Raw genomic sequence first — 23,262 nt, forward strand, 5'->3', positions numbered from 1 at the left:
TCTGGAAATGCTTGGTAAATTCTTTTTTGTTTCTGATTAATAAGAAATAAACATATCTAAGAATATAATACCAGAATTCATATTTCTGTAGCATAGAAACTGAAGTATCTAGTTTATTTGATCCCATGTAATATATTTAATCCTGAAGGTTTCATTGTATCCCAGTTTATTTAGCATTAGAGTTTATACACCCAGTGGGCTAGTTTTGAATTGTGTTATATAATTAATGTGAGATCAGCCTTTCGACTAAAAAGGAAAATATTCAAAATAATTTTCTTTATCCAAGAAAGGAAAAAACATACACAGATTTATATTTCGTCATAAGTATTTTCCTAGGATGAATTGTGTTGTAGAGTCAAAGGGAATAGAATGAAGATACATTAACAAAGATAAGGATGACATCTACATTTTACACACTGGCAACTTCTAATTTCCAATAATTTTTATACCATATTGGCGTCCCAGGAGCAGAAATGTATATTGTACCCAAGTTGTGTTTACAAGAGAAAGATCAATCGAAAGAAAAGTGATGAATTCAGTGGTCAGTAAACATGCTGTTGTCCACTAAAATTCAAATATTTGCACGGCACTTCAAAACTGAATCCAGTTAAAACAGTTGTGTGTGAGAACTGATGAAAGTTATCAGCCCCAAACATCACTTTTTAAAAAAATATCCTTTAAAATTTTTCATAAATCCAATTCTTACTGAAGTTGTGAAACAAAGAACCACCGACCACAGGTAAAGAACCTTAGTAGGTTAATGCTTTATTTTTTAAAATGCCTAAAAGAGCATTTCCATTTTGTGAATTTAGTCAAATGGCTATTTCATTTCAATAAAACTCAGAGCCAGTGAGAGGTGGTACCTGCTTACACATGGGCACACCACGCATTTCAGTTTCCACTGCTGCTCTGCTGTGCAGCCCTCACACGTTTCACTACTTCAGGGAAGTCTCCATATTTCAGGGGGTGGCACCTAACTTGATTCATTTTGCTAGTCTGAAATGAAGGTAATGAGGAATTCATTTACCCACTCCTTTAAGAGAAAATGTGCTCTCTCAGAGCTTAAAACAAAAGTAGTCATGGTACTCTTCATTTTTTAAAAATAAAATATTTGCTCAATTATTCTCTCATATTTGCAAATGCATTTTAGTTACAAGGAGGAGCTTGGGCTAAAACAGGATTAAACTCAGTGAAAATTTGCAGCGAAGAAGTATAGAATGAACAGCCTCAGCCTGCAGTGAATTATTCAGATTCATTTAGTCAGCATATTAATTTTCTATAATTTTCTATAATTTAGAGTTGATTTGATAATTTAAGAGCAGTGAGATTTGGTAGGGAAAAAGTTCTCTCTCAGACATTCATAGTCGCTGTAATATTTATCAAAATCTCTGTAAGAGGTCCTTTAGTTTTCAGAATGTCCCATGTAAAGACTTAATAACTTTGCAGACTGAAATCATATATTTGAACTCAAGAATAATAAATATAATACTCAAATGTGAATATAGGTGAATAGGTTTTATAGGCAATGCTTCATTTTTTTTTTTCTCTTCATCTTTCCTGTTCTTTCTCGTAGCTGACAGTGTTACTCATAAACTAAATGGGTAAAGGTAAAAGAATGGGAGTCAACAGTCCTTCGCTTCCCCGGTGAAGAAAAAAGTGTGGAATCAATGACTAATCGAAGTCTAGGGTCACCCTCAGTTAGCACATGTAATTGAAATTTGGCACTATTTCAAGTGATTTACTGTTTGCTAGCAGAGGTCACGGCTGTGAAACTTGATCACCCAGGTGACAAAAGCATCATTTATTACACCCCCAGCATAAGTATCAAAGACGCTCTGGTCTGTTTAATTCACTAGCAATAACAATAGCCGTGGTGCTTTTAACTTATATAATACCATACCATTGTTTCAAAGAACTTATATTCAGGAGTGTTTCATAACTCATCTGCGAATCTACTCAGTTACATAAAATCAGAGGGGGAAAAGAGCATTCATTCAATTTTGTGAAAAATTTTTAAAATTTCCATGTGCCTCTTTGGACTTTAAGATCAAAATTTCCAAGTGGAACACCCACGAGGATAAGTAGTTGAACTTACTTTAAAAGTTATGAGGGAAAAAAAACAGATTTCTTTTAACTTCGCAGGACATTTGGTTCTGTCTAAAACATCCATGAGACATTTGGTTCATAAGACATTTGGTCCACACGAAAGGGTCCTTGAAGTTTGATCTATCCAAAACATCCATGAGCTTGTTTGGTCCACATCAAATTGCTTTGGACAGGACCAAATATCAAGGACTTTTTGTAGTGGACCAAATGTCTTTTGGGCATTTTGGACAGCACCAAATGTCTGCTAACCTTTTCTAAAGGAATCTTGAAAAGGAGCTAGTATTTTTGTTGTTTAAAGAAAATTCTATTAGTGCATTTTTCCCTAACGACTCTGGTGAGAGGAAGGAAGTAGGAAACAGTTCCGAGCATGGTGGGCCAGCTTTCTCTTAAATATTTTGTGATAATGAGAGATTTCAATAGAGAATTTTACCTGACATCCTGACACTAGTGATTTTTGCTATGGTTAAAATCAATTAGGAGCTGATACCTATACTGATATCTAGACAACTTACAAAATGGGCTGTCTTGCCCTCCCCTCTATTACCTTTTCTGCTTCTTCATGAACTTTAAAGCCACATATTTAAAACACATGCTCAGTCATGTTTCCAAATTGTGCTGTAGAAATGGGAAGTGCAATTCAACTTTTTGATATTCACATCTCAGCTGAATTCTAGCACTTCAAGAGACTGGCTCACTGTTTGTCCACGAATTCCCATGGCGATTCATGAACTGGGTATCTCTTGACTCTTCTGCATTGTGGGCTCCATCACATGGGGGCTAACACAGTGCAGGGACAAGTCTAAGGATGTTATTATGACATTTAAGAAGTCTACTGCTTCTGCCATGTTGAAAACACAGTTATACACTTTTTGTTTTATAAGGTGCAGTCATGGGAGGCATCCCATACCTTACCTTATGGGGTCAGAAACCCAACAAAAGAGTCATTGAAAATGAGAACCTTATTTCCCATCTTACTTAAGCTGGTATGGGTCAAAGTCACCACTCCATAGAAAGAATGAATGAATGAACAAAAGAATTAATTAATAAATAAATATTTTTAAAATTTTAATTTATTTAAAATTAAATAAGGTACCATTCCTTTTTTTAAAAGGGGGAAAACTATTTAGGCATACTTCTTCATGAAACTAAGGGAAAATAATAGAAATGTGTTGGAAGAGTATTTCTAGGCCTATAATTTGATTACTTTTGGGGGAGTAACAGTTTTATTGAGAAATAATCCTCATATTCTACAATTCATTCATTTAAAGTATACAGTTCAAGGTTTTTACTTTATTCACAAAGTTATGCAACCATTACCACAATCAATTTTATAACATTTTCATCTTCCCCCAAAGATATCCTGCACCTTCTACCTGTTGTAATTCTATTTATTTTTCAAAACGTTCTTACTCTTCTCATTTGCTCTTAATTTTGGTCCCAATTTTTGTTTGGTCACTTTTTATGATATTCTCTTGGGCCCCAGGTCTGTTGATGAGGACAGAGAGGAGGTGGTGGGGTGAGTGGAGGGGACTGTGTTACGTGCCTGGTAAATTATACTAAAAAAGAGTTTTCGATAGGACCCTGAGAAATGTACCAGCAGTGCCTAAGTGAGGATCTCACAGAGAAATACATCTGTGTTCTGACATGTCGATAGAAGTAAGCTAACCGCTGGATAAACGTAACCTCTGTTTATGGTTCCTTTCTATCCTTTACACTCTCCCTCCTCCTGAATCTTCTGCTCTTTCTCCTCCTCTCTTTCTATCTTGTCTTATTTTGTTATATTCCTTTTTCTAGATTACCACAGGCCTTAATACAACAACAGCTTCTGTCCTCCAGTTTTCCATTGGTAAGTATTTTAGCAGTTAAGCAATTTAACTTGGAAGTGTTTGTTTAATCATAGTGTATAAGCAGGATTATGGTGCCAAATACTTTTAGATTTAGAGGAGAGTAAGTCTTAACACTGCAGTAAATAATTTAAAACATTTTTGAAGTGAAATAAAAAAATTGTAAATGCTACATCCTGTTCTCACTTCTCTCTGGCAGCAAGGGGTATTTAAAAATAATCCAAATAATCTGAAACATCTTAAAGGTATTTACATGTGGATTTTGAATGTATTGGGTTTTTATATTATACAGAATTACCTTACTAGTAATGTTTTCCTCAGATTAAGATTGAAATCTGTTGAATTTCCTGCATTCTTACTGAATGGCAGTGAAAAAGATAATCATTGGTGGTTCAGAGAAACCAATTAAGGCTTCATGCTTGACATAAATAATCTATGTTTAATTCAGACACAGATAATTTTAAAATGACTGTATCTGGCAGTATTTCTTTTAAGTGCCTTTGTATTAGAGCTAAAAATTTCTACCCAAAGCATTCAGTAAAATCAGGTATCTTTTGATCAAGTGTTTATAGTTTTGCTGTCTATTATATTATTTTCCACTTGAATTTTCAAAGGTGTATATTAATAAATAACACAAGTTTCCAAAGGGAATGTTCTAGGTAAAGAAAGATGTTGCCTTCTAGATGGGGGCTAGTTTATTGGTCTTGGTCTCATAACATGGAAACCTCCTGGCCTCTCCCCATGACATGAGGACTGCTAGCAGCCATGCCCCTGAGACAGCATCCTCCACTTTCCACTGTCTTCACCCTCATATCTTTGGGCATCCCCCGTTAGCGAAAGGACTGTTTCCCTCACTAGCCTTCTAGTCCTAACTGCAAATCAGTGCTCTCACAGCCACTGTGGTTGATTGTGCCTAAGAACAATTTTCTTCAAGTCATGCATTGTAGTTGTCACTTTTTCCTCAGGTTGCCTCCTTTCAGCTTCTGTAAGTAAAAATGCGAACCTCCCTGACTACGGTTTGGACTCTTCTTCTAACATTGATAGCATTACCTATAACAATTTACAAACTATTCAGAAGTCCATATGTGGTCATAAGAAAAGCATTGGCAAAAACAAAATAATGCGTTTTTTTGGTAAAGACGATTTTCTTTGATCTCTTAACAAGTGTATCCTAAATTTTGATCTATTAACAAGTGTATCCTAAATTTTCTATAATGAGCGTGTAACACTTCTATAATCAGAAAAAAAGCTCATTTTTAAAAAGTTGTGGTGCTACAAAAACAGATTTTTAAAACTCTAGCATGACGGGCTAGTGTAACTTAGAGGTTCTTAACCAGAACAAATGTGTTTAAATTCATTATGCTATTAATATAAAATATAAGCTAGATTTTTTATTTATCTGTATTCTGAGTATATATTTGAATATTAATTTCAGATAATATCTTTATGCAATTAAAGAACACAAAAGAATCCTCTTTAAAATATATGCCTCACAATTCTACTATATTTAAATTTTAGTCATGGTAGCAGAGATCCAGCACCAATTAAATTATCCTTCCTTAAAGGAAAAAAAAATTCTATTTTTGTAAATAGTAAAGAGTATACTGTGGAGCTGGCATAGATTCATTTCCCCACCTTTCAACAGCACCCTACCATCAACAATAGAGCTGATGAAAGAGGACCAAGAAGGTGTGTTTATCAGAGAATGTAAGGTTTGGTGCCTGAGACCCAAAACCCAGAGCAAGCACCATGCCCAGGGGCTTGAGACTAGACCCAAAAATGTGACTTAGCAAGAATCCTTGATTTCCCCACAAGCCAGAGGGCTGCAGCTCAGTGAGCCAGAGAGTTGCTTGTATTATACAAAGCATGGATTTGAATACCAGGTTAGAAGACTGGAAGAGTAACTGAATCAGGGAGTTGCAAAAAGGTGGATGGATGGATAGATAGATAGCTATGTCAAGTTTATAACTAACAAGTACACTTAGAAATCTTTTTTGAGTGGGAGGTTTAGAATAAAAAGTGAAATTTTAACATGTCATTGTTTGGGAATGAAACAAAATATTTACTTAAAGAAATTATAATTTACTGCCTAGCGACTTCATTGGGGAATTTGCTTACTGCATTTTGAGAATAAAAATTCTTGGGAACTAAGAAGTATTAAAGTGGCTGAGAAACAATGTAGTGGCACACCATGAGCTGTATGGTGTTGTATGGTAAATAGGCATAGCGGGCAGAACTTTCCAGAAATGGTTCTGTGTATCTCATGATGAATGCTTGGAGTAGTATTCTTCTGTTTGTATGTGTGGTGTGAGGACTAGACTGGGGCACATACACAAATTCCAGAAACGTCATAATTGTGTATATTCATCCTGAGCTTCACAAGCCCCACAATAACCAAAGTAGCAATCGCAGCCAAGTAGCCACTGAATTCATATTCTCTTCAACCATTATATTAAGTGTGTTATAAAAAAACCCACTGTGTATAGACAGTTCAACATTTATATTTATTTGTGTCTTGTGGAACTTTCCAAATCTATTCAAATAGTGTGGTTAAATATGGTCAGATTTAGAGTCACTCCTTAAGGGGTCCTCTGGGATGTTAAATGTTCATTGTATATCATGATGATTCAGATGTAATATAGACCATTTTCTAGGGGATTCTGTCATTATTTATGGCCTCAGTGATAAGTATGTTCATAATTATGGCTATATAACCACAATTGAATAAATTATTGTCTTGATATTTTTATATTGCTCTTATAAACATTTTAATTTCATCACAAGCGTTATCCAAGATAGTCCATATAGAAATGTCTTGAATTACTAAGGAGTGTCTCAAATAAACTCTATCATGCCAATGTTTAGCACCAATGCTATCCCAACTCTTTCTAAATACACACACACACACACACACACACACACACACACACACACACACACACATAAATATACAGACTATCTTAACCCAATGAATTTTAAAGTTAAAGCATCCTGAAAACACAGTTCTGCAAGTTGAAATGTACCAGGTTATCAACAGCTAAATCATCTTGAAAGATGTCCTAAAATATTCTTAGAACAACTTTTCATTTTTCCATTCCAGTGAAGGATTTCATATCCATTTCTGTGCTGAGGCATCGATCTGCTACAATCCTCACTTGATTCATTAGATTCAAGTTGTAGAATTTATGGTTGTAAGCTTAGGGGCATTTACCCATTTCCTTTAGATTTCCTCTGGGACAGGAAGAAAAGTTTGAGAAGATGCCCTTGTAAACCACTATTTTACAGATGCCTCCAAACTCTGTTTTCCCAGGCAGGGTCCTCGGTCCAAGGGAAGTGCTGGTAGTGCTTTGGATCCATTATGCACCTAACAAAATTTCACTGACTATTTGTTGTCTGGTTAGGCTTTTATGAGCCAACGTTAACTATGGAAAGACAAAAAAGTGAGAAAACAACATTTTCACAGTGTTCAGTGTGTGGTAGAAGCCTCTGGATGCATATGGAGCATGAAACGTCTAGAGAATTGCCAGACTGTTATAAACATAGATGGACATGTGTACACGTCCCCGTGGTGTTAGGTCCTGCAGAGTAGAGCAATACAGGAAGGCTTCTTAGAGAGGAGAATCCCTGAAAGTCAACAGCATGAGTCAGTGGAAAGGACAAAGTTTTTCCAGTTAAGGAGGTAGAGTGACATAAGCAAGGCTTAAAATGGGAACGTGAGTGCTCTCCTAGAGCAGGAGGACCGCCTGGGGTGGCTGTGAGAAATGTCACAACATTTGTGTCCATCTGAAGAGCTAATCTGCATCAGCTGGGAGTTTTAAGAAGGAAATAGAGGTCGGAAAAAGGACCTCTTTCTCTCTTGAGCAATAAAGAAATATAATGAAATTAATTCTTAATGTGTGTGTGATCTTCCTTAAGAAAGATCAGTTGTGTTAAGAATGGATTTGTCCCTTCCTTAATGTAAATCTGCATTGATTCACTCAACAAGAAATTGCCAAGTAATATGCTTGTTCAGTTTAGCCCAGCTCTTTTTTTCAGATTAATAGAATCCATTGGCTAAATGGGGATTGAAAGTAAAGCATTTAAAAACATACATTATGAAGAACGGTTTGCTATAGGAGGTAAATCTGTCTTGTCCATCATGCTATTCTCAGCCCCTAGCCTAGGGACTCAAAATTAGTAGATGCTCATAAATATTTCTTGCCTGAATGACAAGTAACTATTACAGAGACATCTGTAATATTATGTAGCCAAGTGCTAAATTGGTATGATGCAGACATTTCACGCCAAGAAATTTGGGGGAGGTGATCTGAGGACCTCAGTCAATGGAAAAGGTGACCCAGAAGGAAACAGAGAATCACCAATAAACTATGCTTTTAGTGAAGCCAGTAGATGAAAATACATATCCATGTGTTTATCAGTTTGCTATTATTGAACTAGCTAGAATCTTTTATTTGTTCATAATTTATAGAGTTAGTATCTTTTTTCTTTGGTTTTACTTATAAATATCCTAAAGATTTTGGGTTTTGTGTGTGTTTTTTATTTATTTATTTTGGCTGCACTGGGTCTTCATTGAGGTACATGGGCTTCTCTAGTTGTGGCGCACAGGCTCTAGAGTGCGCAGGCTCAGTAGTTGTGGTGCACGCCCTTAGTTGCGGTATGTGGGATCTTAGTTCCCTGACCAGGAATCGAACCCGGGCCCTCTGCATTGGAAGCGTGGAGTCTTAACCACTGGACCGCTAGGGAAGTCCTGTGTAGTTTTGTTTATTTGGTTTTTTTTCACTGCTTTTTTGTTTGTTTTTAATCACCTCAAGCAGAGGAAAGGCATTATATCATAAATGTTTTACATTTACAGATTAAGATATGAAAATGTTCTTAGGCCTGAATTATTCTCCTTTGTGCTGTACATGCTACCGAGTCTCTGAGATAAATGAGAGCTACTCATTTTGTATTTTGAAAAATAAAAACCAGAAAATTACAAAGTTAGAGGTATTCATTGCTGAATTGGAAGATTGCTTTGTAAAAGAAAAGAGATCTTTCTCAAATAGATGTAATGAATAAATGCCACTTATAAGAGGTATTATATTGCATTTAGCATGAGGGAAGTTTTTCCCTCAAGCCTGATTCACAAACATCTTAATTACTTAGAACTTGATTCAGTAGAGAAACTGTCCCTCAACTCTTGGAACAGCTAATTCAGAAGGAGGAGAAATTGAGCCCTCTTATATCTTGGTAGGAATTGTTGTGAATATCCTGAGATATATTTCTAAATCAGACTCTCCTTTTTTTTTAAGAGTCACTTTCCTTGGTAAGTAAGTAAGACCTTGGGGAATTTATTATGAAGTCATGAAAAACTCTTTTGAAAACACGGGAATCTCTGAGTATGAGGCTAAAAAAATCTCTGGTGACTTGAGCTCAAAACATACATAAATAAAAACAGAAGTTTAGAAAATTTTAATGGTAAAATTAGCTTAACACATGTGCTTTTTTAAGGTTAAATACATGTTTTATTTGAGTTTAAGATTCTTGGATATAAAAGATATTAAAATAAGATTTGTTTATTACTTGATTTTTAGATCTTCAGGAATCTATATTAACACAAAAATTGAAATATTTATATATGGAACACTTCTGGGTTATCTATTTAATAATTAAAGTTTGGAACTGATTTTAATTCAGGTTATCCTTCTTCTTCATCCTGCAGTTGACCTTTTTAGGGAATGTATATTTAAAAGACCACTTTATATGAACTTTATATATTTTTCAAATCCACCTCACCCCAAGTTCTTAAGTCCTATCTTACGTGATAAAGGGGAATATTCTGAAATATTGTAAGATGCTACTAAGTATAAGGTTCTGGCAAAGACTGTTGAGATTAATTATGTCTTTGCATTATTGAAACTGATAACTAAAGAGTTGTCTTTACGTGAATTAAAATACAGTTTGAAAGATACTGTACCCTTTCTCTTTTGAAATATTTATTTCATTGTCACTCATCTTGATGAGGCTTAAAAATAAATATTAATAATTCATTCATAACTATGTTTCACTAATATTTATTGAAGGCTGTTCTAGTAGAAGGGATAAAACAGTGAACAATAGGATGAGAAGCAATTGATCATTGATATAGATTAAATGGTCTTTCCTCCATGAAAACTCATCTCATTGCCACATCCTCCTATATCTGAACCCCTACTTCCTCTGTATTTACTTTGTGATGCCTACTTCACTCTGCATTGATTTATATACTCTGGTCATTTATGCACATCCACTTTCACCCTTTATAGCTTAAATGTTCCGTGAGGACTAAGGAGGGTACAAGGATCCCTCTTTGTATTTAGGGCAGAATTTTACTCACGACTAGAACTAAATAAATATGAACTGAATTGAATTCTATTCTTAGGTTAGGAAAGAGATTTAGTGAGGTTCCATGTTGGTGCTCAATACTAGACCCTTCTTGACTGCTGAGGCAAGGGGGCGTGCTGAATGAAATCCATGGGCAATATTAAAACCTGGTCTGAGCCAGCAGTTTTCACTTTCTTATCAATCAAGGACTCTTGATCAAGGATTCTTTTATCACAGATCTTTAGGATGTGAATACATCCACTGTAGGGAAAGCAAAATCTAAGAAACTGCCCAGCCTTCCAGAAGTTTATTATCAAATAGGTGGAGGTGGGGGAGGGGAAGTCCATGTGGGAGAAGAAACGGAGGGGTGCAGACCACAGAGGAGGGTGAGAGGGAAGCCTGTTGGAAAGTCCAGGAAAGAGGGAGATCCAAAGGCAGGACTTTATCATTCGGGAGGGAGACTGACAAGAGCAGGTGTGGTACTGCCCCAGAGATTCAGCATCACAAGGAAGGTTAGAGCGATGGCTCCCTTCAGGGAGATAAGGCAGTGGCCATTCTAAGACCTTGAGACCAAGGTCAAAGCCCGAACTGCAACAAGGGTGGTAATGCTGAGTCTCCAGATTGCTGGGGGTGGAGAGGGATGTTATTTAGCACCTGCTGCCAAAGGTGGGGATCAATCCTCCTAGAAAATGAGCCAGGCCTGAGCACCAGGGCTTGGTTTATGGCCTCCACCCCAGGGAAGGAGGGCTGCTCAGCAGGGAACCTGGCAAAGCCTGACACATTTTGCATTTGTCTTCCTTGTGTTTTTCTCAACATAAGATCTGATGAAACCTCTATGTTGTGGACTTGGGAGGGAACTTGCAAAGGGCTGGGCACCTGAAATTGGTTGGAAATGTCATGGCGTTCCATAAACCAGGAGGGAATTGGTCCCTTTCTCTCTTATAGGAGTGGCAGGAAAAAGGAAAAAATACAAATATTTTTGAAGTGAGGGAATGGGGAATAGGAATGAAAGGGAGAAAGGTACAAAGGGGAGGAGGACAGCTGTTCATTTTATATCCTGTGGTCATTGTCCGTCTGCCGTAAACCGAAAGAAGTCACCTAATGAGGTTTGGGAATTTCAGCCAAGGAAGTGACTAAGGAGCAAAATATTAAGTACAATAAATCACATACTGTCACATTTATTCAGAAGGAAAGGCTTGCAGATCTAATAGCCTGTTTACTAATAAAGTCAGTCAAAACAAAAATTATTACTAGTAGCCTCATTTTAAAAATAAATATAAAGCATAAGGGGAAGAAGAGTTGCTTTTAAAACCTGGCTCTTTTTCTATATTTTATGAGAGAGGTTTTTTGAGTTTCATTCAAGGTAGCGTGTTTTTAGCCTGTGTATAGCATAAATATAGAATATTTGTTAGGATTTCTTTTACTGTTACTTTATTTGACCTCTCTTAATCCTTAATATCAGTTTTTAGTAGATGCTTAAAATGGAAATTTTACTTTCATATAATGGTCCTTTTTGCAACACTATCCTTGAAATATGTTTCTTCATTTAAAAATATGCTTAATTCCCCCCAAAGGTATTTTTTTGGTGGGCAAAACAGATTTATAGACATAAATTCTGGATTTTCATATTCAAATAATTGCTTAATTGATCTTTTGGGGCAGCCGAAGATTTTGGACATGTTGATTTCTCTAAACCGACAATTTCTATTAATAAAATAATGATTTATCTCAACTTCGGTCATCATATTTTACCAAAATTGAATTCACTTGCTCTTGACAGATCCAAGAGTAATTTGAGAATTTCCTCTTGTGTGGAATGGAACTATTCTTAATTAAAGTAATATCTGTGGGCTCCTTTCAGTCACAATTCCCATCCCTGTCATTTGGGACTGAGAAGCCCCAGGATGCGTCCCGCCTGGGCTGCCACAAAGCATTATCCGATACAGTAACCATTTTTTCCTTCCCTGCCTCTTACCCACAAATCAGACTGCTTCCCCTTTGGCTACAGTCTCTGAACTTCATCAAGGCATGAGCTGCTGTCTCTGTGCAGGCCCAGGCCAGGCGAATTGAGCCTGTATTTTATGAGAGCCTGAAGCAGTGCTGCATGGCAGGATGTGTGGGCAGGGTTAGATGTGGGGACAGCAGCTACTAGAATGCCTCAGAGGAGCCAGGGAGACTGGTGCTCAGCCAAGAACAGTATCCAAGTACTCTGTGGATACCTGAGGTCCATGAAGGTAATAAGTAACCAAAACAACTGGCTTCAAAGGGCAAACCAGGCAAGAAGCTAACTCACTGCTGAAGGACAAACTTGCTTACAGTTTTTACAAAATGTATAAGCTAATGAAACAGATTTATACAGATGTGCCACATTGCAAAATAGTATGAACAGGTACATAAAAGTTTAGGTTCTTCTACTAGGAGAGGAATAAAACAAACATGAAAACTAAGAAATATATAAAACTGGTTATCCTGGAAATTACAGCATTATCTGCTTAAAACCGGCAGTCACAATTTAGGTCCCGTGCATTAGGTAGTACTTCTTCTAGACTGGCCGTATTACAAAGATTTTGCTCTACTTATGGTAGGTTGTTTTGATGCCATGGGCTGGGAGAGCTAACGCCCTTAGGATTTTTCTGGAAGACTTAGAAATGAAGGAAATAAAAACCTAAGTATAGTATAATCATTGTTCTACATCATTGTTGTTACTGGAAAATAAACATGCACAGCTGCCTCCAGTGAAATGTTTGAGCAGAAGTTTGTGCAACTATCAAAATATTGATCATCTGTGTAACGGTCCATGACTTGCTTGTGGCAGAATTACTTAGAAGAAGAATTGCCCGGTGGCAAATAAGCTTTTACTGTGTTTCTCAGTGCTTGTGGATACAATGAGCCTTTTCTCCGTAGTGAGTAGTACTGTCCTTAAAAATCTCTCTGGGGGAAAAAAATATAGATAATTGCCAGAACTGCTTATTATACCAATATCTTCATGTTGCTCATCACATTTTTCACTATATAGAATGAGGCAAGTCCCTTTTTTGAATGCCTTAGCCTACAGTAACATGTAACATCCCCTGGGAGTGACAGTGTCTGGCTTTTAAAAGCTTCTCTAAAAGTTCCCCATTCATCTCTTTCTCTCTTTCCATTCACTACAACCTCTAGTTAATGGCCCTGTCCTCCATTTATCTACCTTGAAAAGATGAAAGGATGGGTTGAATCTGCTAAGATTTGCTCCAGTCCTAGCAGGGAGTTCTAAGTAGCCTGATTACATCAATTTCATCACTTCATGATCTTTCTATATCAAATGCTGTTGTTTCCATGCAGCTCTGGGCACCCTGCTTGTCTCTGAGGTCTGCGTTTTGAGGAATGGCAGCAGCAGCGCTTGGGTTGCAAGAATCCTCAGCAGGGCTCTGTCCAGACACTCCTCGAGCCTTCAGTATTTATGGGTCCCGCTCCACTATCTAGAGGCATGATTCCTGGCAGTGCTTTTCCCCATCTATAAATTCTGCGAGATCACTTCTCTCCTTCTGTGGCCCTGTGCCACATTTAAAAAGGCAGCTTGTTTTTCAGGCAGAGCTTTGAGGAAAGAGCCTGCTCCCGGCAACCACTACCGAACCCCCAAGAGGCAGTAGCTCCTTCTATTGTTTCTGTTCTGATTTACTTTGAAAAGTCTGGGGCTTTGTGAAGAAGGGCATAACCAAATAAGAATAAAACTACCCTGGGCTTAGGAGACTAAAACCAATTGATTTATCCTTTTACTATAAAAGTAAAAAGAAATAAAGAAATAGAGAGGGCTACTGGAGACACAGGCTCACAATTCCTAATCTGTAATTCCATATTACAATACAAAAACTCTCGGAAAAACCACAAACCTTTTTTTTTAATAGTTATGCAATGGCAAAGCCTCCCATGACCTGAATTCATTTGGCAGCCAAACCTGACTTGAAATGATTTAAGGCTATTTATAATCTTTATTTATACTACTTACGTGAATCTTCATGTATTTCACTGTAGAAATATTAATATGTTTCATTATAGGGTATTGCCTCAGACCTTGCTGGGGATGTTGCATAACATATGGTATATTTACCATGTTACCTTTCTGAAATCTGTAAATTAAGTAAATAAGTAAGTAATTTGGATCCTGAAGTTTATCTTACCTTAAGGGATTATGGACTTGTATGACTGTTATTTTGAGAAAGGGAGTAACTCTTGAATTCTTAATAGAATAAATGACTAATATATCTATTTTTTAAGTAGTCTTGATTTTATACTAAATCAAGCTATTTTTTAAGTTGTTTATTTTTATGGCAACCACCCAAGAGAGATGAGAAGAAAGGAAGAAGTTTATTTGTGAATTTTGGGAATTTGCTGTCTCTAGGAAGTTCCCTAGCATCTCCTCCAGACATGTACATTATGGTTAATGGGCTACTGCACAATGAACAGGTTTTCAGTGTGCTTAATATGGGCTTCATTGATTAGCACATAATTGGTACTTGTTCACGTGCTTGTGTATTCTTGGCATTATAAACCCTAACAGCCCTTTAAGAGCCTCTCAGCCAGCACTGCACAGAAACACTCCACTTAGTAAATCCTGGAAGGTACAGGTTCTCACTGGCTTTTGTTGAGCTCCTGAGGTTCACTCAGGTGGTCTCCAACACAGTCCAAAAATGAATGGCATGTTTCTTATGTAAGCAAACAATTACTTACAAGTCATTTCATCCATCCTAATCTAGTTGTAATGTGATAGTTTCCTTTTAAGAATATTTTAATTGAGCCAGATCTGCCTGAAGTAATAGAGAAGGAAAATAGTTTCAAGAACCATATCTTCTCATTCTCTTTTTATTGTTGTCCTGCATTACAATACATTTGTCACTGGAATGTGCCATGTTAAGCAAAGTGGAAAGTGAACCATGTAATCTAGACCTTGGTGCTCCCGTGTGAGTTAAGACATTGGTGAAATGTGCAGGAACACGCTTCAGGGCATGCTCTGTACAGGGGTGGGTCTAGGTTTTGTGGGTCCATGTTTGAACCTTACACAATTTGGGTGAGGGCTAGGTTGTCTTTAAGGAAAAGAATACAAAATTACACATTCAAAATTAGGTACAAATGTGAATATTTATTTAGAGTGAGAAAAGAAATCACAACAAATTACAAATCTTTAGAAGTTGACAATACCACAAGCATCACAAAATCCAAAAATATAACATAACGTCTTTGTTAACTACCTGAAATACTCTTTTCTTACAACTTTTGGGTGCATATTCTTAAACTGCCTCTGCATATGACAATTCTATAATATTTTTATTTAGCGACTAGAAAAATAATTCTGCCTCTAGCTTGGTGGATCAGAGGTTTTTTTTTTTTCATTTATTTAACATCTTACCTTCACAATTCCTTACTGATATATCATGTACGTCTTTAGGATCATTAGCAAATTGTAAAAATCTCTGTCTTAATTTCTTTCATGTATGAACTACAAGACTGCAGGGCATTTTGACTTCTCGTGCACAGTGACCAATCTTAGCAACTCTGAATTGATGTCACTCACTGAACAGTTTATTACCACTGTTCTTGAGTCATGATGACATAGGTACTTCATCACAGTGGGTGGTAGGCATGTTCCTAGAAGCTCTTTCTACGCTGAGGATGACTGCACTATGGAATAGAAGTGACCTGCGTAACTATGTAACTGTATCACACACACATAACATATCTCCAACTCAACTTCCCCTTAAATGGATCCCCAAAGCTGCCATGGCCACTTCAACACCACCTGGCATGAAGGTAACATGGTAAGGCAGTAGTCAAGAAAGGAGGCAGCAGTCTCAATTGGTTGCAAATGTTGTAAAACATGGTCATGTGAACACATGGCTAGAGTTCCTCCCAGGGCCTTGGAAGGTGCTCATCCAAGTGCAGAGCCCTGAAGCTTAAGCTCCATGAGCTTCATGGTAAATCCACTTCTGTCTGCCCTGTCCACTGTCTACACTAACATGTTAGAATGGAGCATTATATTTATAGATGTTATACTGATAAAGATGTGTTTGCATTCTTATAATAAACTTATTGTCATTTTCACACTTCTTTCATGGGAAAGCCTCAACTTCCCTTCCAAATACCAATCACATCCTATCACCTTCCCTTTATTTAATATTCTATTACTTTTGCCTATCTCAGTAGTCATACGTAGGAATCATGGAGATTTCCATACACTGCTCCACCTAGTCTTCTGATTCCCTGTAAATAATAGTCATTAATGCAAAATAAGAAAAAAAATTTTTCAATGTAGATATTTTAAGCCATGTATTTTTTCATTGAGAATATTTCCATGTCTCTGTGACTCATTTTTGTTGATAAACAACTTTTGTTGTTGATATAAATGGGGAAGGGAAAAGAACACTGGATTGGGAGTCGGGCCATATCGTCCTTTCTCTGCCAACTGGCCTTGTCGTGTAACTTTGGGGAAGTGTTGGAGCCTGTGTGAACCCCTGACAACTTGTTTGTAAAGTGAGAGTGTACATCTTCATGATCTCTTAAATGTGACAAGAGTGAACTATGAGTTAACCAGGAATACATTTTGTCTGAAAATATGGTTATGATGTTGTCTGTTTTAGTTCAGGGGGGCCCCACAAGAAATATCACAGTAGTTGCCTTTGATACATTTATTCATCCAATTGTAGCTAATTTATACTTGTGGCCTGTTTTGCCATCAGAGAAAGATATTAAGTAGAGGAACAGAAAAGCAGCATCAGCCAAACCATGCAGTGTTGTTACCCTAACAATTCTCAGCATTGGAGAACAAATGTGCTGCCCCTCTAGCTTTCCCAGAAGAGTGACAGTCTCTGTGCTGGTGGACAGAGGCTATAAATCATCTCCATCTCCTTATCCTGCTGAAAAGAAATGCTACAAAAGAGCCAGTAACAACAACAATAATAATAATGGTATCATTGCATTTCCAAAAGACTTTCTTCCTAGAGTTTAAAGTGCTTCCTAAATTGCATTCATTCATTCATTCGTTCGTTCATTCAACAACTATTCACTGAGCTCCTATTCTGTGTGAAGTAGCTCTCAAGGCACTGGGGAGACAGGATTCACAAAACGAAATCTTTGCCCTGATAGGGCTGACATGCTGATGAATATCAAACAAATGAATGTCAGGGAATAATGAATGCAATGAAGAAAATTAATCAAGGGTCATCAAATGAGGAGTAGCATTTTGTTGGAGGCAGCCAGGGGGCAGCCACTGAGGATGTAACCATTGATCAAAGGCTTGAATTGTGTCGGAGAGGTAGCCCAGCAGAGGGAACGGCCAACTAAGAGGCATGTGGGCTGCTAACGGATCACCACACAGCTTATGTAAATGTCAGTTCTAAATGATATTTTACTTCTTAAGTGGGAAAGGCTATTCAAAGTGTATACATTTCCTAGTTTTTCCTGAATGACAGCCAAAGTCAAGGGAAGTGGGACTGAATCACGAGAAAATAAATAGGCTTCTGAGTACCTCAGAAATAAGAAATATTTTTAATAATTGGTTGACTCATTGATTGATTGATTGACTGGATTGATCATCTTGGCCTGACTCCCTATAAAAAAAGTGGAAAGTTACTTACCTATTGTTTTCCAAATTATACTAGGGATGATACTATTTAAATAGAACCCGGGGGGGTAAAAGTTGATACCAATTTTAGTTGCAATTTTAAATTGAATAAGTGGTTCAAAGATCAAACCGAGATTACAAAAAAATATTTCTTAGAATCATAGTGATGAGTCTCTCTAACAGTGAAAGAAAGCAACCTTTTAGAAATAAGCTTTACCATTCTTCTTATTTCTTTATTTTTAAATAAGAAGTACTAGGCACTGTTTTACATTTGTAAATATTAATTGTTTCCTTATAGTAAAATGATTATTTCAGAAACAGATTTACAAGATATTATGGAATGCGTTGATACAAATGTGGATTATACTGTTATCTTAAATTTAATCCTGACTGTAATATTATATCAGGTTAATGCTTTCCACATAGTTAAAATTTTCTGAGTTGGGAGGTGTTAGGATTTACTTCTTTGGAATACAACTATTCTTTAAAATCTCTTTTAAATGCCTTTCTATAGATTTTTAAAGCAAATGACAAAAAAATGTTCTTTACAATACCTTTTGTGTTTGTTCTGAGTGCCCAGATAGGAGGTTATCACACTGATCTGGGTGAGAGATGGTCTCAGGAGGTGGTGGTGAAGGTAAAATAAAGGCATAGATTCAATAAATTTGCAGGAGGAGGGTGCGCAGATTTGGGTGACTGGCCACGGGGGTAGGGAAAGGAGGGGAATGGGCAGGGAACCTGCAGAGAAAGTGATGCCCGAGTAAACCTGATATTGAGGCTAGAGGTGGTTCAGTCCTTTAGGTTTTACCCAAAAAGGACCATCTGGCTCAAGTCAGGAGCCTGAGTAGAAGCAGAAGCACAAAAGCCTGTCCCAACATGTTCTGACCATGTGAAAATGAAGCACTGTTTGTCTGTTTTTTTTTAAGTGTGCTTTATGCACCAGAAGGAGTATAGTGAAGTAGTTGAAGGCATGGGTTCTGGTCTACCCAATTCTGAGTCCCATTTGGGTCTAGAGTAAATCGCTTAACCTCTCTTTGCCTCCGTGCCCTTACCTAGAAAGTGGACATGCACAGAGTAGTACCTCTCTGCTCATAGAAACCTTAATTGCTCTCTTGAGTTACTAGAATTTTTTTTTCTCTGTGGATACTACTAAAACTTAGATCAGATTTTCTGTTTTCTTTGGATGCTAGGAACTGCAAAATCAAATTTCCGCTCTAGCAATTGTAAAGACCTTATAAAGTATATTTCATTATACTGATCCCAAAGGGCCTTCTTTTTCTTATCAAGTAGACAACTTTCTTCCCTTCTAACACATTTACAGTGATGCTAACAAACAGGTAGATTACTCACTTGGGTCTCAGTTTTCATCTCCAGGTTGAACTTACAGCGTTTCCATCAAAGAGCTGGAAAACAGCCCCAAACCAAAGAATCGATGGGGGGAAAAATGTGCCATAAGTTCTTTGTTAAGCAGTAATTCAACTTAATATTTAGCCCATAAACAAGTATTTGCTCCTTTTTCTGGGGTAAATGAATTTATGAAATGAAACAAAAATACTGAATCATACCTGAAATCTTTTTTTTTTTTAAAGGAATTTTGCCTTTTAAAAAAAATTTTTTTTTATTTATTTATGGCTGTGTTGGGTCTTCGTTTCTGTGCGAGGGCTTTCTCTAGTTGCAGCAACTGGGGGCCACTTCTCATTGCAGTGCGCGGGCCTCTCACTATCACGGCCTCTCGTTGTGGAGCACAAGCTCCAGACGCGCAGGCTCAGTAGTTGTGGCTCACGGGCCTAGTTGCTCCACTGTATGTGGGATCTTCCCAGACCAGGGCTCAAACCCATGTCCCCTGCATTGGCGGGCAGACTCTCAACCACTGTGCCACCAGGGAAGCCCCTGAAATCTCTTAACGTGGACCAAGATTTGTTTTCTAGGCACTTTTTATGTGTTAACGCCTTAATCTTCACAACAGTTCTGTGAAGTGATTGCTATTATTATTCACATTTAACAAATGTAGAAACTAGACACAGGAAAGATAAGCGACTTGTCCAAGGTCATACAGCTAAAAAGTGTCAGAGCCCAGATTGCAAACCTGGCAGCCTGCCCCCACCATTCACTCTCCTAAGCCCTACACATACTTTCTCTCTGGAAGATAACTTATATCAGAGGGAATTTTACTCTAAAAACTGAAGTTTAAAAAATTATATAGAATTATCAGTAATACTAACAAGCATTGAATTTATTATCATATAGAATTCCTTTAGATGAGAAAGATTAAGATCTATTTAAGGCTATGTGATGATAAGGTTATATGACGATAAGATGTACCTATCATCAAAGATTTTATAACATTACAATTTAGAGTAACATTTTTCTATAAGGTTACAATTTTATTAGGTTTCTTCCTAGACATAAAAGTGGGTTTTCTTCCTTAGAACAGTGTGTTAATCTAGTTAAATATTCAAACAGACACAAAATAAATCAACTTGAAAGGACTAGATAATGTCTTACTATTAAGAAGACATTACATTCGGGCTTCCCTGGTGGCGCAGTGGTTGAGAGTCCGCCTACTGATGCAGGGGACACGGGTTTGTGTCCCGGTCCAGGAAGATCCCACACACCGCGGAGCAGCTAGGCCCGTGAGCCATGGCCACTGAGCCTGCGCATCCGGAGCCTGTGCTCCGCAAGGGGAGAGGCCACAACAGTGAAAGGCCCGTGTACCGCAAAAAAAGAAGACATTACATTCGAGAAACTTTCTTTTTTTTTTAATGCAGTAGAAAATGATTCCTGATGTAGAGGTCAGAACATGTGCCTTGGGGATGGTATTCTATGTGGCTTTTGAGTACTTTGTATGACTTTGCAAATTGCTTATTTTTAATTATGCTGGGCCATTATGACTTTACTAATAAGTAAAATAATTCATCTGGCTATCATTATTCCTCACATTACTTTATCTGGCTGACAAAAATGTACCATAATTACTCATGTAATCTGTCTCTGATATTTTTATTCTAAAAGCAGACTGGATTATGTAACCATCTAAGTCATCTAAGGGCAGTTTCTAATTAACATGGGGGAATTATTGCCCTGTTGACTATATAACAGTACCAAAGTTAATCTGTGGTAAGGATACATACAGCCCAGATATTCTACAGCACGGCTCTCAGATGCCTTTTCACTTTGACCCAACTCAGGCAAATCGAAAGTCCTTAAGTCCCATTGATCTACGGTTATAGTTCCCCTTTCTAGTATAAATATAACACAGCAAAAACAAAGAAATGGAGAAATTACAGCAAACTTATTTATGATCCAGCCAGAGTTTATTGAGCTTCTGTTGTGCACCACTCACTATTCTGGGTACCAAGGACACAAGTAGTAAACAAGACAAACACGTTCCTCCTTCAGTGGAGCTTGCATTCTAACAGGAGATGAACAACGATCAAGTGAACAAGTAAATAAACAGGTAAATTTAGACAGTGATAAGTACTATGAATAACTTAAAATGGAGTGATAAGATGGAGGATGATTGGACCCTGGGAGATGGAGGTGTTTACATTGAATGCGCAGGGAAGGCTTCTTTGAGGAGGTGATGTTTGCACAGAACCCCAAGAGAGAAGATGGACCCAGCCAAGGGGTGGTCTGTGGGGAAAGATATGAATGGAATGAGGAGAGAATAGAGTACGAGGAAATTGACATAATCAGTGTAGTTGTAGGCAGAGAGAAGGGGCATGGAAGCCCTGAGATGGAGTGTTCAGGGAGGAGAAAGAAAGTCCACAGTGTCTGGAACACAGTAAACGAGAAGAATGGTACAAGGGAAGCTCTACGTCACGGAGGGAGCTCAACCTTTTATTCCTAATGGGCTGAGAAGCCTTGAGAGGATGTTAAGCCACGAATGAATGACATGATCGCTAAAACAATTAAAAAGATTCCTCTGTTTCTGAAAGACCTCTTACTGCTGTGTGGAGAATGGATTATAGGAGGATAAAAAAGGGAGTAAGAAAACCACCAAGACATGACCCTGACTTGACTAAGGTGGTAGCAGTAGAGAGGAATAGAAGCTGAACAATATTTTGGAGTCAGAACTCCCAGGCTGATGGGTTGGAAGTGGGCAATGAAGCAAAGGGAGGAACCAAAGATGACACCTGGTGCTTTGTTTGAGCATCTGGGGTGGTGTCATTTGAAATGAAAAGGGTATCCTAGATATTTGGGGGGTGGAAAACCAATAATTCTAATTTTGACTTAAAGAGTCTGAGTTGTCCATTAGAGATGGTGAGTAGCAGTTGGATCTATAAGTGTGGATCTCATGGAAAATATAATTCTGGGTATTATCTGTTATAGATATTATTTAAAGCTTCAAAGTAAAAGGAGGCAATGTAGATAAGAGAAAGCTACCAAAACAATTTGAGATCAAGAAGGAAAAGGGCAACAAAAGAGACTGAGAGGCGGCAGTCAGTGAAGCAGGAGAAAAATCAAGAAGGTGGTAGAAGAAAGTATTCAAGAAAAAAGGAGGGATGCACTGTGACAAATCCTGCTGAGAAGTCAAGTAACCTGAATATGGGGAAATGATCTGTTGATCTGGCAACACGGACTCCCCAGACACCTAACCAAGAGCAGTTTCGGGGTGGAAGGGAAAGGGAATCGGAGGATGTGACAAAGTGGAGGCAATCACTGGACAGCCCTTTTGAGAAGTCTTGCTGTAAAGAGAAACAAAAACAGGATTGGAAGGAACAGAAGTTAGGGATGTGACATCAAAAAAAACTTTTTTAAGATGGGAGATGCTTTGTATGTTTCTATGATGTTTGTATGACAATAGGAATGATCCAGGAAACTCATTGGCAGAAATTGGTGATACAAGAGAAAGAGGGGAAATCTTAAAGAACAAGAGAAGATGGGATCTAGACCACATGAGAAGGTTCACCATTGGTAAGAACAGAAACACTTCATCCAGTATAACAGGAGGAAGGCAGAAAACACTGGTGCAGTGGTTGAAAGGATGAGGGCTGTCTGGGTCTCTGTTTTTCTTAACTATACATGGTGCATTGTTAACCTAATAAAAAGGAACTTAGACATAGGATTGTATGTTAAAATTCCAAAAATTTAAAAAATAACCCAGTATTTTTATACATAATTTGATAATGTAGAGCAAGTTATTAAAATAGCATAAATTCATAGGCACAAATTCAATAGCACAGATTCAGGACATCATCAATGAAAGGTGGTTTTGTTGCAAGGTAGTTTCAAGGCATTATGTAGATATCTCCTTTCGCAGAAGAGTAGAGATGGCTTGTAGTTATATTGCAGTGCATATATGTCTTAAGCCATAGGACAAACTGTAAGACAATAATAGGCCAGAAATGCTGCTGAAAAAAGTATCCATCGTTA

At 37.5% G+C, this 23,262-nt stretch overlaps 1 protein-coding gene across 1 annotated transcript in view; it reads left to right on the plus strand.

Moving 5' to 3' along the window:
- Positions 1-23,262, plus strand: part of RELN (reelin) — a 525,406-nt gene that overhangs the window by 266,084 nt on the left and 236,060 nt on the right. Inside the window, exon 8 of the mRNA XM_060020286.1 lies at positions 3,901-3,952. Coding sequence (XP_059876269.1) covers positions 3,901-3,952 — 52 coding nt within the window. The remainder of the gene's footprint in view (positions 1-3,900; positions 3,953-23,262) is intronic.

Source organism: Delphinus delphis, chromosome 9, assembly GCF_949987515.2.
Source record: "Delphinus delphis chromosome 9, mDelDel1.2, whole genome shotgun sequence".
NCBI classification, from domain to species: Eukaryota; Metazoa; Chordata; class Mammalia; order Artiodactyla; family Delphinidae; genus Delphinus; species Delphinus delphis.